Source organism: Chrysemys picta, unplaced genomic scaffold (assembly GCF_011386835.1).
Source record: "Chrysemys picta bellii isolate R12L10 unplaced genomic scaffold, ASM1138683v2 scaf22, whole genome shotgun sequence".
In the NCBI taxonomy this organism is placed as follows: domain Eukaryota; kingdom Metazoa; phylum Chordata; order Testudines; family Emydidae; genus Chrysemys; species Chrysemys picta.
Window position 1 is genome coordinate 172543 of NW_027052729.1, and position 17086 is coordinate 189628.

The 17086-nt window shown below is 48.8% G+C and overlaps 1 protein-coding gene across 1 annotated transcript; it reads right to left on the bottom strand.

The window, feature by feature from the left end:
• Window positions 1-464: 464 nt before the first annotated feature.
• Window positions 465-12641, bottom strand: LOC135977744 (collagen alpha-2(I) chain-like). Its single transcript, XM_065579004.1, has 4 exons — window positions 12598-12641; window positions 10276-11374; window positions 6389-6491; window positions 465-661 (listed from the first exon to the last, which is right to left on the bottom strand). Exons 1-2 carry the CDS (start codon window positions 12639-12641, stop codon window positions 10423-10425), a joined length of 996 nt encoding a protein of 331 aa, XP_065435076.1. The 3' UTR covers window positions 465-661; window positions 6389-6491; window positions 10276-10422.
• Window positions 12642-17086: the final 4445 nt, after the last annotated feature.

Consider the following 17086-nt stretch of genomic DNA (forward strand, 5'->3'; position numbering starts at 1 on the left):
CGTGCTCTGCCCCATTAGTCAGCGTGACAAACCTGTAATTAGGGTCCATGTCACAAGCCTCTCTAGGATGGGACATATCGAGCTCTTTGGTACTTTGACAGCTTGACCTTCCTGTAATTCAGGTTATGGTCTCCCCTATTTGGCTAATGCCAGCGACCACCCTGTAATCAGGGTACAGGTTGCATCTCGCTTTTGAAATCTGGGGGATTAGAATCATGTCCATAACATGGGCAGCTTGACCTCCCTGTAACTAGGGTGTGCGTCTCCGAGGCCCTCTGGGTCTCTTGGCCTCGTGCTGTCTTCACAGCCTGCTGCCAACGACCGCCCTGTAATCAGGGATCTGGTCTTTGCCCTCTAGTCTCTTGGCACTTGGCCAAATGCAGCCACTGCCCTGAATGAGCGCCCTGTAAACAGGGTACAGGTCTCATCTGCTACTATTTATGGCACCCCCATGACACTGTGTCCAGAGTTCCGGCTCTTCAAACAGCGCTTCCAACTTGCCTGGAATTCTGCAACCAAGTCTCCTGCTTTCTACTCACTTTTTGGACTCTTGGAGATCTGACATGCTACTGGTGGTAAGATCCGAAAGGGAGTGTCCGGGGCGGTTTTGGACCGTTGTCGAAAGCGGTTCTCATTTACACACGCCTTTTGCTCCCTCTCTCTGATTCAGGCATCATGAAGCAGAAGTGGAAAAGAAGGAAGTGTCAGTACCATGGCATAACTGTGAATCTGAAATGCATGGACCTTAAACACTCAAGTTGTATAGAATTATAACTTCCTATTATTAAGAAATCATCATTTCCTACTGGAAGTGCAAAGATGTGACTTAAGGGAAGGTATACATTTGAATCCTCCACTCCCCTCCAATTCTCCCCCCAAAACTCTTCCAATAAAGTTAAGGTTCAGAAAATTAACATTTACTCCAGGTAACGCCTAACTTGTGTATTTCTCACACATTTCTAAAAGGAAGCAAACACAAATAAATGTTTTGGCAACTGGCAGTTACTCTCCGCACTTCACAACTTTCAAACACCTGCTCTACTTAAACGGTCACACCAACCAAAGTGTACCACACATTCAAAATTAACTTTGCACCTATTGTGTCAGAAGTGAGAGTGTTTTTAGTAGTTGTGTCCATTGGTGGAAGTGGCAGTAGTGGTGTTTTAGTAGTCCTTTACGCTTATTGAATTCAAAGGATGATGATGTGGATGTTTTAGGTAGGTATTTTTCTGTTAAGTCTTGGTATTTGGGTAGAGGTGCAGTATTTTGTGATTATGACTGTTTTTCTGGTATTGGTTTAGTGTGAATTGTTGGCAATTCTAGATGTTTTTGTATCCGTACATTAGTAGATGTATTTAGAGGGCAAAGCTGAGGTTGCCTGTTTGGTGCAATTTAATTGGTGTGAAAGTTAATTTCGGGTAGGTGTTTGAAAGCACTGAGGTTTGAATTTTTAGCTCAACAAGGATGCAGGACCCACCTGGCTACCTCAGTTCTTACTGTCATTCCTAATTCCAAAATCTTGGATGAAGATGACCAGGCAGAATAAAGATATCTCCAGAGACTTTCAAGAGGGTAGCATTTCTGCAGCTTTAGGGGATCCCTTAAACCTTATTGAGCTTTTCAAAGTGTAATAATTGTGGGAAACTTCTACTTCTGCCAATTCCGTGTTGAACAATGACCTGTATTAAAGGACTTACACTGGGTAGTTAATTCTGTTCTGTATTAAGATGATTTTGCTAAAATCGCCGCTTTCTGATGTGTGAAATGAATTATCTAGCTCTGATTATACCTATTTGATAAAAGTGTGATAACGACCCCATGTTAAATGCATGGATTGAACTTTGATTGTCATATCACATTGCTTTGCTGTAACTCCTTATTTATGAATGTATTTGTTACTATTTATGTAATTCAATTAATAAAATGTATACATTCAAGTATAGTCTCAGTTCTTTCTTTGGCTAAACAAAAAGGAATCTGATAAACTTGTGAAGAATTTTGGTATTGTTACGTTTAATTTAATTAACATCTTTTTACCCTTTAAATGCGGCCGTTGGAAGTAACTACCCTTTAGTGGTGCAAGTTTGATTTTTCTCTTGGATCACACGTTTTGGGCAGACTGCAGTGTGATCTTGAGGATGGAGATCGCACTGCCACTTAGGTGCATAAGGTTGCCCTCCTAAAGCTTCTAAGGTGCACAAGAATAGGCCTTTGTTTGGTTCCTTCACTGTTCCCAGGCTTATAGATTGCTTGAGATCTGCAGGCCCTAAAGCTCACTTCCTGAGCACAATATATGATTGTGGCTATGATAAGATTGGACTAAAACTAGCAAGGTCCCCTGGTTTCTGCACCTTTCCCATTCAGACATTTTTTAAAAAGTAGATTAATGTAATATTTTTATATTCAATTCAATCTCAAGTTTCTCAGAAATTGACTTTTACGGTGCACTAAATTTTCAATATGCTAATACATGTGAGATAGTGTGGTCTAGTGGTTTAGAGCACTGGCCAGGGATTCAGGCGACCTGGTTTCTATTCCTGCCTCTGCTGCTGGGTCACTTGGTGGTCACTTTGCCTCCCTGTCCCAGTGTCCCCCTCCATTTAAAAAAAAAAAGTGGGGGAGGGGAGATGATTGTACTGACCTCATTTGTAAAGTGTTTTGAGATCTACAAGCACTAAACAGAATTTTTACTAAAAATGAGATTCTATAGGGGTGGGAAAGAACTAGAGATTAACTTTGGTAGGGTGCATGAGGATATAATTCACTATGGAGGCATTAATTTTGCTAATGCTGTGAAGAAAACTCTCTTGTGCATAATGAATTGAAACAGCCTCTCTCTCTTTGCATGTGTTAATTCATTTCTCCTATACCAGGTGCTTTTTGTTCCATTGAAATATGCATGGGGATGTGCTTTTTATTTATTACCCTTGCCCTATGATTTATTATTCAAAAGTGGGCAACTTGGAAAGCAAATACTCAATATTAGGTGATTGTTCGCCTGCTGTAGAAAAAGCCCGTGAAGAAGTGTGCAGCAGCTGCAGTTACACTAGGGGAACTCCATGACTTCAATAGATTCAATAGTCGTCTTTTCTCTGTTTACAGGTACTCTGACTTGCCCCTTTCCCCCTTCACTTAAACCCAATTCAGAGGCAGCTGATGAGTCGCAGGTGCAGTGGCTTCTTCCTTCTTAGAGGATGAATGGCACGCTATGAGAGACCTGAAACCTGATGGTATGATGATGAGGGCTTTAATTCAGCAAAGTACCATTCTAGCATACCTCAGCCAGAGTCATCATGCGTACCTGGAAAAAGAAAGGGCTTCCACAGCTAAACAAAAGATCTGTCAGGACTGACTATTCAATAGAATAGATTGCTGCTAGTTAACCTGGTGTAAAGTTGGCTAAACCTCTCAAAGACTGCGTTGGTGCAGGTTGCATTTCCACTGAATAATTACCATACCTTCTGCCTATTTAAAAATTATCTTCCCTGCTGTTTGATTTTTCTATGATGGTCTTATTGTTTAAAACTATTGTGTCGTGTTGCTCTCCATTGCTAATTAGCGGAGCTTGTTAGAAAAAAACAATTGCCAGAGTTTGCTCTTTTGTTGAAATTGAAACACACTGCAGGACTGTGTCAATTCTGACAGAATCCACCAGAAACCAAGCATGTTTCCAATGGAACTTTGCTGGCCAGGCAGAATTTCATCAGAAACTTGCTTGGCTTCCTGACAGCTCAGCTGCCGGGCTCCTTGATAGACCATGTGGCACGCTGCTGGGGAACCTGGGTTTCCAGGCTCCCAGCTCCTCAGCTGCCTGCCTGGTGGGCTGATGGGAAGCTGGGAGCCTGAAAGTTGCGGGAGCCCCAGCTGCCAGGCTCGTGACTCCTCGCCAGGTAGGGCTCTTAGGGTCCATGGCTCCAGGACAGCCCACCAGGTGTGCTACCGTGGAGCTAGGTCTTGTAAGGCTCCAAGGATCTCCAGCTTTGGGGCAGCCTACAAGGCTGCTTTAGAGCTCAGTGGAGATCAGCAATGCCATTTCACACAGAATTTCAAAATTTTTGAATATGATTCCAAATCAGAATGAAATCTGATTTTGAAATAGCAAAATCCTCTATAAAATAGAATTACCGTTCTCCCCCCAGCTCTTTCCGACCGTGGTACTAGTGGGGCCTTGTAATGAATGCAACCCTGTTTTACCGCTTCCCCCATCTTTCCCCCTGTTATCTTTCTCCTTTCATCTCCGTGGAAAGAAATATTTCCCTTTCCTATATTCTTCCGGGGTGTGTGTGTGTGTGTGTGTTCACTCTGGGGGGTTTGGAACAGTTGCCCCAGGGGTAAAAGGATCTTTCCCTGCTGCATTCCTGAGCGGCCCTTTTCTTGGTCAGAGGTGCCTGTCTACTGGGATTATTATCGCTAAAGATTCAAACACACATACAAACCCTATATATTCTGTTTCTTCAGGGGGAATAAAGAACAGAATTTCCATGTAACTCTAGAATGCTTTAAAGTTTAAGGTACTGGGTTATGACCTTTGGTCTCTTGTAGATAGAATTGTAAAATTACAAGCTCTTTATTTTTGTGTACTATAAAACACATCCCTATAATTAAATCAAGGTTGAAAGTGCTTTGCCTAGAAGATTAATTTAAACCTCTATGGATAAAAAGAAGAACCTCCAGGACTCAATATACTGATGTGTAGATAGCACCTCAGCACATTTCAGTGTGCGGGTCATTTCCTTTCTGATGCCTGTGCAGGGGATGTCTCTTTACACTAGAAGCTTTTGCTGTATCTTTTGGCTATATTGGCCCAGCTCCTCCAAGGTACATAGCCATTATGGGAGTGAAGGGCCCAAACATCTTTGAGGATGTGGGTCGCTATCTCCTGGTTTCTCTTTCCTGTCAATGGAGTCGGGCTGTGCAAATGGGAAGTCACTGCCTAAGGCTGGGAGTGGCCCAACTCCTCCCTGGGCTGGTGGTGGGCTCTGCCAAAGAGTCTGGGATGGCTCCGCGCTGCTGGGGACGAGGGAAGCCATGGTGGGCTTGGTGCTAAAGCCTGAGCAGCAGGGATGGGGCCAAGCTTGGCACAGTGGGGAAGCAGGGGCAGGCAGGCTCTGTGCACTGCTGAGGGACAGCAGGGGATGGTTTGGTTCCCCCTGCCCCGTAGGAAGAGGCCAGGGCAGGCTCAGTGCGGGGGCTGCCATGGGAAGCCTGACAGGTGAGATCCGCCCCTCGCACCTCTGGAGGCAGCTCTGTGCATCGCTGCCCTGCCGCCATGGCACCAGGACTCCAAAACTTAGTCGCAGACACAAGGGCTGGACGGAGCCCACAGGGGGCTCCACCAGGGGGTGGGGCTCAGACTGGGCGGTAATTGGTTCAAGAGGGAGGGCGTTCGGTGTGAGAGAGAGGCTGAGTCAGCTCAAGACTGAGGCGAGACTTCAGGTTAGAGGACGGCGAGCGCCGACTGTGAGGTGGGCCCGAGAGAACCTCTGAGGTGGCATGATCCGGGGGCGGGGCTTAGGAGCAGAGGGCCACATGCCCAGGCGGGGGCCCTGGTCTTTGAAATTCTGACACTACTCCAGGCCCTCAGGGAAAGGGGGGCTCAATGGGGAGAAGCGGCACTAGGAGCTGCCCACAGCCAGTAGAACCCCGCTACCCCGGGAACATCAGAATGGTTGGGACCAGATGAAGCAAGCACCTCAGAGGCGGGGGGCTCGGTCCAGGCTTCCACATGGCGGCATGAGAGGGACTGCGGCTGAGGCTAAAAGCGGTGCAGGCACCGTGAGGAGGGCGGATGGGAAGCAGCGACAGGCACTGCCTGAGAAAGAGGAGCGGGTGGCCGGTTGTGAGTTGGCAGGAGGGGCAAAGCAGAGGCTGGAGCGCCGCGATGAGATATGTATGTAAGAAGGGTAATCCAGATAAGGTGGTCTGGACCAAGCAGTGGCAGAGGGGTCTCTGTGCTCTGAAAGAGGCTCTGGTCAAGGGCTCGGTGCTGGTAAAGCAGGACTTTGACAAGCTCTTTCTGGTGTTCACTGACGCTTCAGAAGAGGGCTGGGGGTGGTGCCAATGCAGATTGACGGAAAGGGGGAGAGACATCCCATCGGGTATGTGAGCAGAAAGCTGCTGCCCCAGAAGCAGAACTCTCCAGCCATAGAAAAGGAACGCCTGGCCAGGGCGGCTGGGCCTTAAAAAGCTGCAGCCATATCGCTTTGGGCGGCTTTCCGCCAGGCCAGAGGGGGGCGCCCGCCGATGGCCGCCAGGCCAGAGGGGGGTGCCCGCCGATGGCCGGTTTCCGAAAGATGGTGCTCAGCTAGTGAGGGTCTAATTCTGCCCGAAGAAACATAACATTTTCATGCTGTGACGTTCTGTACCTCCACCACTCTGGCCGACTTACCAGACCCCCCAGATAGCCATGGCTGCAATGTTTCCCATTCTCCGGTTACTTTCTGTGGGTGTTGGAGATGTGTATTCCCCACCAGGGTGAAGTTCAGGGGAAGCTGTTGAGGAGAGAGGGAAATAAGTAGTGTGAATACTAGGACAGGCTAAGGTGACAAAATAAACACAGGGTAATGGGAGGGGAGCCAAATCACCTTTTTCAGGAAACCTGTACAGTAACAGCTACTCAACCCCCCCCACTCTGCCCACGGCCCCACCCGCCCCCATCCCCTAAGCTCCCACCCCCGCCCCGCCTCTTGCCGCCCCCGCTGCTCCCCAGGTCCTGCCCTCACCCCTTCCCCAACCCCCGCCCTGCCTTTTCCCACCCCACCCCCTCCTCACCTCGTCTGACCCCCTTCTGTCCCCTCCTCCAAGTGTGCCTCATCCCTGCTCCTCTTTCTGCCTCCCAGCGCCTCCTGCACGCTGTGGAACAGCTGATTGTGGCGGGTGGGAGGCACTGGGAGGGAGGGAGGGAGCTGGCTGCCGGTGGGTGCTAAGCACCCACTAATTTTTTTCAGTTGGCGCTCCAGCCCTGGAGCCCCCAAGGGGTTGGCACCTATGGTAACAGCAATTCAGGGGTCTGGAACAATTTTTATAGTGGGGATGCTGAAAGCCATTGAACAACACTGTAAACCCCATGTATGATGGAAACCGTGCATTCGCTTGCTAATATCACTTCATGCTGGGCACCCCAGTGCCCCTAGTTCCAGCTCCCCTGCAGCATATATGCAAACGGCTAGTCTCTTGCTTGAGGAAAGTTAGTTACAAATTGCTCAGAGCCTGCTGCAGAGGATTCGTGCAGGGATAGAGCCATCTGCACGGGACTCTTACTTGTGCCACATGGAAGTGAGATGAGGTGCCTGGAGTAAGATGCTTTTGCACATACTTCTCTTGGGTTGTTCTTCGTACAGTTATGATCCACGTGGGGGGCCTTTAGCGAGCATGCACACATTGGGCTGGGACAGTGCTAGTACAGCTCTAGTGGGCGTAGCTTGCAATATCAGTGGCACAAAAATTACGTTGTGTGGAAACACCTTGTGTTCTGTACAGAAACCAGAGCCTCATCTCTTTCTAGGATGAAAGCTGGAGACAAACCTGTCACTATTTCCTCCTGCCTACCAATGGTAGGATAAAGGCGAGCTTAAGTGGGGATCTAGTAGTAGCGTATTCCTCCCTTTTTATTCCCCTAAGGTTGGCTTTCCCACAGGAAGGCCTAAAATCCTAGATGATAGAAATCGCCCAATGGCTTCTTAAGGAAATGAATTCATTTGTTATATGTAGCCCAGCTTAAAAACAGTGTGATGGAATGATTGGCGGGAGGTTCCCCTCTGCACCATAGGGGTAATGATTTAGTTAGACTTTGAAGAAGAACGTGTATGGCTCCCACATGCTCTGTTACTGCCATGTACCACCAGAGAGGGGGATACATCTTGGAGGTTGTGAACCAATCTGTTTATAATCCTTGACTTGTTTATACAGTCTATTGTTTTTGGTTGTTGTTTTTTGCTCTCATTTTAATGTAATTGTGTTTTGTCAATATAACCTGTAGGTTTCCACTCCACCAAGGAATGAAAGAAGGCAGAGAGACTTGAGCAGGAAAGAACTCCTACTACCGATAGGCACAGCTACTGAAAAAAACCTGCACCATAAGAAAGGATAGGCATTTGTTGTAAGAGTTAACTCCTTGTACGTGCCTCTAAACCAGCAGGTCCCAAGTTGAGGTTTATGTATCGGTGGTGGCACATGGAGGACCTGATGGTGGTCTTCAGTGAGCAGGCAGATCTCACGTTCCTAGTACTGAAATTACTGTCAATATGTTCCTAGTACTACTTTTCTTTGGAAGCATTTGCTGTACCTGCCACGAAGGCGTTACCTGATCTCGAAGAGGTGAGGAAATGGTCCATAGAACAATTTTTGTAAGATTAGGCCCACATCAGAACTGTTTTAGAACCCCAGAGGAAAGACAAGCAAAGGCTTCTGCAGTGGCGCCATCTGTTGACTTTGAATGTACAGAGGCTCCTATTAGCAACTCCGTATTTTCGGTTGCATTATGAAAGGGATTGCCAGTGGGGAATATGTTCCTGTTTTTTCTCTAAAGGGAGATTGACAATCATTGTGAGAACTCACACCCAATTTGTTTTTATACTATTGGAACATTTAACGTAGTGGCTGTTTGACTTCTTTTAAAAACTTTTAAATAAGAAATCTCCAGTTTTAGTGTCTGGCTTAAATTTGTCCTAGGCAGTGCTAGCAACTCTTCAGAATACTGTCTACGTACCCAGATTTGGTAGAGAGGTAGATCCTCACTAGGTCTGGTCTAAGGGCTAGTTTTGTTTTGTTTTTCAAATCGTTTTAAATTATTGGGTTTAGGGTAACTTTTAGTCATTATTCACATTACAACTGCAATTTTGACGCACTGTGCTCATAAAACTGGCTGTTGGTGGAACATGCAGTCCATGAGCACACAAGCTTGATTTTAGGCCGGTAGGGGGAGGGCAAAAGGGGTAGCCCCCATAGGCGCAGACTCTAGTGGCGCTGGTGGGTGCTCAAGCCCCCTCTACCCCCAGCCCTGGCCCGACTCCACCCCTGCTCCGCCTCTCCTATCCCCATTCCAGTAGTAACTGATTGATGTATTCCACCAAATGGGGAGCTGCATTTTAGAGGTGACAAAGAGAAACTTTGATAATCCTAATACAAAATGGCCTCTTCCTGCTCTCATTATTCACATGTAATTTTGTTTGTGGTGTATGCCCAAGAATGAATTGGATCTGGGTGCACACAAAGGTAATGGGATCAGGCGGTGGGGGCACAAAGCTGATAAGAGTGCATGCGAGCACAAACTTAATAGTGGGGGCAGTGCTAGTAAGTGTATTGTGCGTAGGTGTTGGATACATACAAACCTGATTTGATTTGGGTGGGGGGAGAGGGTATGTGAATGCACATAAACCTGATGGATGGGGTATGGACAGGCTAATTACAAACTAACAATTGATATGTATTAAGGGATGCATGCACTCTTGCTTAGTGGGGGAAAGGGCACCAATCTAGCCTCTTCCAATACAACCGTCTACTACACCAAACATCCAAATGGCCAAGGTTTTCTGGGGAAAAATAACCTGGTAAAAAGTAGAATAGGAAAAGGTGGCAGAGTTCAGGTGTGGCGTGGGGTCTGTTTGAATGGAAAGGCTAATTATCATTCAGTAACTATGATTTTTAATATGGAATTATTGTGAACTGGGACACTGATTCATCAATGTATTTAAGCATGTTCCTGATTGGAGCACTAACAGCAGTGGGATGGCTCACATACTTTAAGTTAGTCACGTGCATAAGTACTCTCTGGAATTGGGGTTTTAAGGCTGAACAATTACAGGGCTTTTCTCTTCTCCTTTTTTCTTTTTGGTTCAATAGGTATTTAATTCAACTCATTATTGCTATAGGTTGCCATTTTATATAAAATAATTATTTATTCATCAGAAACAAATGCCTACAGTAATTACATAAATAGGAACAATAAATAAATGACTGACCTAAAGATCCTGTTACAAATGGCGTAAAATGATCTGAAACGATTGTCACAGTGCACAGATAGAATAAATAGTAACAGCTTTTAAAATTCCACCGCATCTCATTTTAAATCCTGTATAAAATATTACTTGATTTTGATGAGTACTTCTAAAAATGTTGGTATTTAAATTTCTAAACTTCTTTGTGAGTTTGTCCTAGATTTGAAAACCCCATCATTCCACATGGATTCTCCTGCTAGCACTGAGGCTGAAGTGCTTGTCTCTTATGAAAGAAATTGGTCTCTCTTCACTTTCAGCCTGGGAAACTATAGGTCCTTACCATGGGCGTGCGCACGGGGTGGGCCCGGGCACACACCCTAATGCCCATGGGCCGGATCCGGATCTGGCCCCTCGGGGCTTTGCATCCGGCCCGCGGGATTTGCCCCCCGTGGTGCCGCAGGCCCCGCGCTGCTTTCCGAAGCAGCCATCAGGGCAGCATGTCTCTGGGGGTAAGGGGTTGCTCTAGGCACCGCCTCCCGAAGCTCCCATTGGCCGGGAACGGGGAACTGCGGCCAATGGGAGCTTCAGGGGAGGTACCTGGAGGCGTGGCAAGGGCAGCGTGCAGAGCCCTGTGCTGCCCCGCCCCTCCCCTCCCCTCCCCCGGGAGCGGCCCGGCATGGGGCCCTGGCAGGCAGGGAGCGCGCCGCTGCGGGTAAGCCCGAACCTCTCCTGCACCCCCTCTCCCTGCCCTGAGCCCCCGGCCTGCACCCCGTTGAGCCGGGCTCCCCCTCCCCAGGGCTGGGCTGGCTGCTTTAACAGCCCCATGTGCTCCCTGGCAGCCTCCCACCCGGCAGCACCAACACAGCCGCTTAAGGTGGCCCGCGGGGGTGCTGCCCCAGCTCCCCGCCCCAAGGCAGCTGCCCCCCTCCAGCGCCCAGGGTCCCAAACCCGCCTGCGGCTCCCCGCGCTGGCCAGGGGCCCGGGCACCACCCGGGGGGTCAGGCCGCCCCTGAGCCCAGCCCACCTTAAGTGGGGCCTGGGAGCCAGCAGGCCCGGGGCAGGGGGCGAGCCCGGCCCACAGGCCCCCTCCCGCAGCCCGGCTGCGAGCTCCGCTCCCCGGCGCTGTTCGGGGACTCCGGCCCGGCACCCTCGGGCTTGAGTCCAGCCCTGGGAGCAGCCCGGCGCCCTGCGATCCACCCTGGCTGCCTCTGCCCGGCCTGGCCCCAAGCGCCCAGCCCGGCCCCCTCTGCCCGGCCCTCGAGCCTGCCTGCCAGGGCGGGGGAGCCCAGATCCCCAGCCCCGGGCCTGCCTGCAAACAGCCTACCCTCCTGCACCCCAACTCCCTCTCCTGAGCCCCCTGCCTGCACCTCTCACCCCAACTCCCTGCCCTGAACCCCCTGCCTGCACCCTGTACCCCTCCTGCATCCCAACTCCCTGTCCTGAGCCCCCTGCCTGCACCTCTCACCCAACCCCCCTGCCCTGAGCTCCCAACCCCTTGTCCTGAGCCCCCTGCCTGCACCTCTCACCCCAACCCCCTGCCCTGAGCTCCCAACCCCCTGCCCTGAGCCCCCTGCCTGCACCTCTCACCCCAACCCCCTGCCCTGAACCCCCTGCCTGCACCCTGTACCCCTCCTGCATCCCAACTCCCTGCCCTGAGCCCCCTGCCTGCATCTCTCTCCCCAACCCCCTGTCCTGAGCCCCCTTCCTGCACCTTGCCCCCCAACCCCTGCCCCGCAACCCCCTGCCCTGAGCCCCCTCCTGCCCCCAACCCGCTGCCCTGAACCCCCTGCCTGCACCCTGTACCCCTCCTGCATCCCAACTCCCTGCCCTGAGTCCCCTGACTGCACCTCTCACCCCAACCCCCTGCCCTGAGCTCCCAACCCCCTGTCCAGAGCCCCCTTCCTGCACCTTGCCCCCCAACCCCTGCCCCACAACTCCCTGCCCTGAGCCCCCTGCCTGCACCTTGCCCCGCAACCCCCTGCCCTGAGCCCCCTCCTGCCCCCAACCCCCTGCCGTGAGCCCCCTGCCTGCACCCTGTACCCCTCCTGCACCCCAACTCCCTGTCCTGAGCCCCCTGCCGCACCTCTCCTGCATCCCAACTCCCTGTCCTAAGCCCCCTGCCACACCCTGGCCCCCAATCCCTTGCCCTGAGCCCCCTCCTGCACTCCGCACCCCTCCTGTACCCCAAGCCCCTTCCCTGAGCCCCCTCATACATCCCACACCCTCCTCTGTCCCAATCCCTTGCCCTGAGCCCCTTCCTGCACACTGCACCCCTCCTGAACCCCTGCCCTGAGCCCCCTGCCGCACTCCGCCCCCTCTTGCACCTCAACCCCCTTCCCTGAGCCCCCTCATACATCCCACACCCTCCTCTGTCCCAATCCCTTGCCCTGAGCCCCTTCCTGCACACTGCACCCCTCCTGAACCCCTGCCCTGAGCCCCCTGCCGCACTCCGCCCCCTCTTGCACCTCAACCCCCTTCCCTGAGCCCCCTCATACATCCCACACCCCCTCCTCTGCCCCCCAATCCCTTGCCCTGAGCCCCTTCCCGCACACAGCACCCCCTCCCACACCCAGCCGTTTATGATGTTCGCCTTTCAAAAAAAAAAAAAATTCCCTGGGTGCACACCCTAATGCAATGTGCTGCGCACGCCTATGGTCCTTACCTCCTGGTCAGAGAGTCCCATTTTCCATCACTGCAACCAAACATGTCTCCGCATGCCCAACTTGCTGATGAGTCTGTGTTGGAATATCTGAATGGAACTCTCACCTCAGGTCGTTTCAGAGAGATTTTTGCAAAAGCAGCAGGAAGATTTCCCAGATTGCCACCTTGCCGTTCCCCTTCAGAGACACTCGAGGCTTGAAAACCCCTTGGGGCCACCTGAAATCTCTCCCTTCGTTCTGACATTAGAGGAAAATTATGCACATCTTTTTTCTTGCAAAGTTTTTTCCAGTTCATATTTGTTATGCTGTTATACTGTGCTTAAGCTGCCTGTTACAATTCAGACATGAGATTTTGATCAGAGAAGAGTTGAACCACAGAAATATATAGCAAACACATTATGTCAACAATGTTTAAGGTTTAACCCTTTCTTAATTTTCTTGTAACTTTTTTGCATCGATATCCTTCATTTTGCAATTTAAACTTTGAGTAAATCAACAGAGTATTATCACATAAATTGTAATATGGACAGTTGGAATTTCATTATGGAGTGAAAAGAACAGGAGTACTTGTGGCACCTTAGAGACTAAGAATGCTCTAATAAATTTGTTAGTCTCTAAGGTGCCACAAGTACTCCTGTTCTTTTTGCAGATACAGACTAACACGGCTGCTACTCTGAAACCTGCCATTGTGGAGTGAGTGTATTGCATAATACAAGGTCAAGCATTTTGGAGCCTTAGAAATCACTGTGGGAAAAATCAGTAGAGAGGAGGGAATCCACTGCACGATACAATTTCCTCCAACTGTTTTAAGCTCTGTAGTCACTGCATCCTCAGCTGGAATGAAATGAGAGTTGGTTGAAACACAAAGGGAAAAATAAATGTTTCCCTTTATTAACGGCAATACATGAAATGAAAATATCTTTCTACACCTCATCATCTTACAAGTCTTATGCTCAGTTCACATATTTTATAAATGTCTCTAGGAAACTTCTCAAGCTCCGCTATATGATGAGGACAGAGTGAATGTATCGCATAACACGTCAAGCGTTCTGGAGTGTTAGAAGTCACCGTGGGAAGAATCAGCAGAGAGGAGGGATTCCACTGCATCCTTCTGTTTTAACCTCAGTAGTTGCAGCAGCCGGAGCTGAAATGAAATAGGGAATGGTTGAAATACAAAGGGAAAAAATATAATTTTCATTGAATTGATCTCAATAAATTAAATGAAAATATCTCTTCCACACATAAGCTCGCAAGTCATTTAGTATGTTCATATTTTTTTTTAAAGTCTCTAGGAAGCTTCTCAAACCTTGAAATACTAGAAATAGTTCTCACGAGGACAGATGAATGAATAGCAACCCTGATCATAATAGAAACACACTACATATGTAGAAGTCAGAGTACTTTAGGGGTGGAGGGGAAGTACACCTCTACCCCGATATAAGGCGACCCGTTATAACAGGAATTCGGATATAACACGGTAAAGCAGCGCTCTGGGGGGCGGGGCTGCGCGCTCCGGCGGATCGGCGCATCAGCGTGTCTGGCTTCGACACGCTGCTCTGAGCGGTGTGTTAAAGGTGCTGGGCCGGGGCCGAGGGGTTGGATAAGGGTCAGGGGACAGGGAGTGGGGGGTTTGGATGGTTCAGAGGCTCTGGGGGGCGGGGCAGTCGGGGAATGGGGGCGTTGGATAGGCCGTGGGAGTCCTAGGGGTGATTAGGGACAGGGGGGTCTCTGGAGGAAAGGTTTAGGCCCCTCAAAAATATTGGCAAATCTCAACTTTAACCATTTCCTCCAATTTAGACGGCACATTTAAAATGTAGACAGCACAAACCGTCGGTCTCTTCCTTCTGTGAAACTATAGGAGAGAGTGTGCTCTGAGAAAATGAAACCTTAACTAATTGTTATTTCCCGATCTTAATATTCCTACCGGAGCTGAGGAATAGATGTAGTTGAAAGGTGTGAATATCATGTCCTGTTGATCACTCCAAGTAGCTGACAGTAGTGAAAAATTGAGAATAAATCATAAAACAGGATGAGCAATTAGGATAATAAAACATGCTAGAGAGGTACCCACATGGATGACTGATTTCCAATGTGGTCAGAAGGAGGTTATGCAGAGAAGTCACATTAGGTATTTTTTTACCAAGTGTGTCCCTGGGATGAAAGAATTCAAATATTTTTTTAAAAATTGAAATTCAGTGTTCACCACTTTTGCTGGTTCCTTCTCTTTTAACATTTGCCTTCCCCTTTGCTTGGGCAGGGGAATTCTTCTGGTTTGTTTAATTCTCTTCCCTTCCTGTGGTCACGTTTCATTTTCTGGATCTCAAGCCCTAGCGCAGACTGTTGTGCTGGAGTTTCCATCATTGCAGAGAAATGTGTTTTAATTCAACAAGAAAAGAAAAATCACACGAAGAAACCATGAAAACATTTTTCTGCACATTAATTTGGTTAGAGTCTCCCAAGTTTTCCTGCACTTTTATAAGAAATTTGAGATTTTTGCTTCAAATTTTTGAAAGACACACTGCAAAGCAGAGAAAACAGACTTAGCAGAGCCCCCAGACTGTCCTGGGCTATGCTCCCCATTCTCCCATGATTTTCCAGCGGTGTTGGGCATCTGTATTCCACACCAGGGTGAAATCCCAGGGGAAGATGTTGCGGGGTACTGAAAGCAAATGAACAAAACTGCAAACCCAGTATACGATGAGACCATGTTTCGGTGGCTCTTATTACTTAAAGCTTCACACCCCCAGCACCCATTGTTCCAGCCTGGGGCAGCCCTGGCAGGGTGGCTGTAATGGAACCACGCTGATCGGGACCAGAAGGCAGGTCTCACAAAGCCCTAGAAGTGATGCGGACACTCAGGCGCTTTGTGTGGAAAGATTTTGTGTTCCGTGCAGAAGTCATCGGGTCATCTATTTCTATGATGAAAGCCTGCTAGTGGGATGATAAAGGTGAGCTTAAGTGGGGATGTATTGGTGGTGTTTTCCTCCCCTTTTATCTACCTGTGGCTGGCTTTCCCACAGGAAGACCTAAAGTCATAGATGATGGATAACCTCAAATGGCTCTTAAGTAGATGAAAAGATTCTTCCACATAGCACAGCTTAAAAACAGTGTGATGGAATGATTGTCAGGAGGTTCTCCTCTGCACTATAGGCGTAATGAAGACGTTAGACTTTGAGGAAGAGTTTGTATGGCTCCCAGGTGCAATAGGACCAGGTCAAGGCCCCTCTCCAGCCACTCCCCATAATTGAGGTTCCATTTCAGCATGTAGGTGTAGATAGTCTGGGTCGTTTCCCTAAGAAGACACCCAGAGGAAAGCTGTACAAACCGACTTGCTTGGCTGCAAGGCCAGAGGCGGTATCGACGGTGGCCGCAAGTTTCATAAAGATGTGTTCAGCTATTGAGGGTCTAATCCTCCCAGAAGAAATGTAACATTTTCATAGTGTGATGTTCTGTACCTCCACCACTCAGGCAGTGCAGCTCCCCCGTCCCACTCTTAGAGCCATAACTGAGTCCCACATGTATATATTTGTTATAACATTGCATTGGCCAGGGAGCATCACTTTATATTGCACATGCTACATTGTACGTGTACATTATACATACAATCATATTTCCTTTTGTAAAGATGTAACCACCTTATGTAAAATTGAGCAAAATGCTTAAAACAGTTCAAGCGCATTATGAGAGGAAAATATACACACTGAAAATGTGTTGCGGTTACTCAAGTATTTCCCAGGCCTATCTCCTTCAGTCCTGCATCTCAGGATAGAAGATACTGTAGACCGGCTATAAGCTGTACAAAGGGAGACTGTCTCTACAATGTAAAAAGGTGAAGTGGTCTAAGACATACTTGCTTTTCTTGGGCAAGACCTCATGAAATCAGATTACCCATCCTTCCGTTTTGCTCAGTTTTGCTGTGGAAAAGAATGAAAGCCGGCACCTCCTAGAGTAGGAAACCTCCCAAACATTTTTTTGCCAAACATTTTAGAAACTAGTCAACCACTATATTAAGTCACACATGCTGCCCTATCCTCTGTTTATATACCAGACCAGAATACAAGCAGAATAGCGGTACTGTGCTGAGAGCAGGGTGTGTGCTGGGAAGTCTCTATGCCCTTGAACTCTTGTCGTGCCTTTCTTTGCAACAGAATGGAGGGCTGCGGGTGTAGCCACTACACGGCTCTGTGCTGTAGTAGGTGACAACCAATGGATGAGGTGTATAGGAACCCCATTTGTCTCTACCACTAGAGCACCACTGCAGCTATTCCTTGGCAACCCAGCAGGCTGAGGGGCAAAACAGTCCACCCAAAGCCAGATTGTTGAGCTTTGATGAGAGGTGGCCCCATTTGGTCCCATGTGTTCTGTGTTTCTCGCCTCATTTTCTTGCTAAGCGAGAGACGGATTTTTCCTGTGGTGGTTTCTTTTCACAATTTTTAGTGTCTTTTTTCTTCGCGTTCATCCCTGTATATTTATACAAGGCACCCAGTTTAC

Coding starts and splice junctions, on each gene's coding strand:
- LOC135977744 (XM_065579004.1), bottom strand. CDS start 12,641: ATGTTTGGTTGCAGTGATGGAAAATGGGACTCTCTGACCAGGAG. Junction 11,375..12,597: donor TGGGACTCTCTGACCAGGAG/GTAAGGACCATA, acceptor CAGGGGGCTCAG/GACAGGGAGTTGGGATGCAG.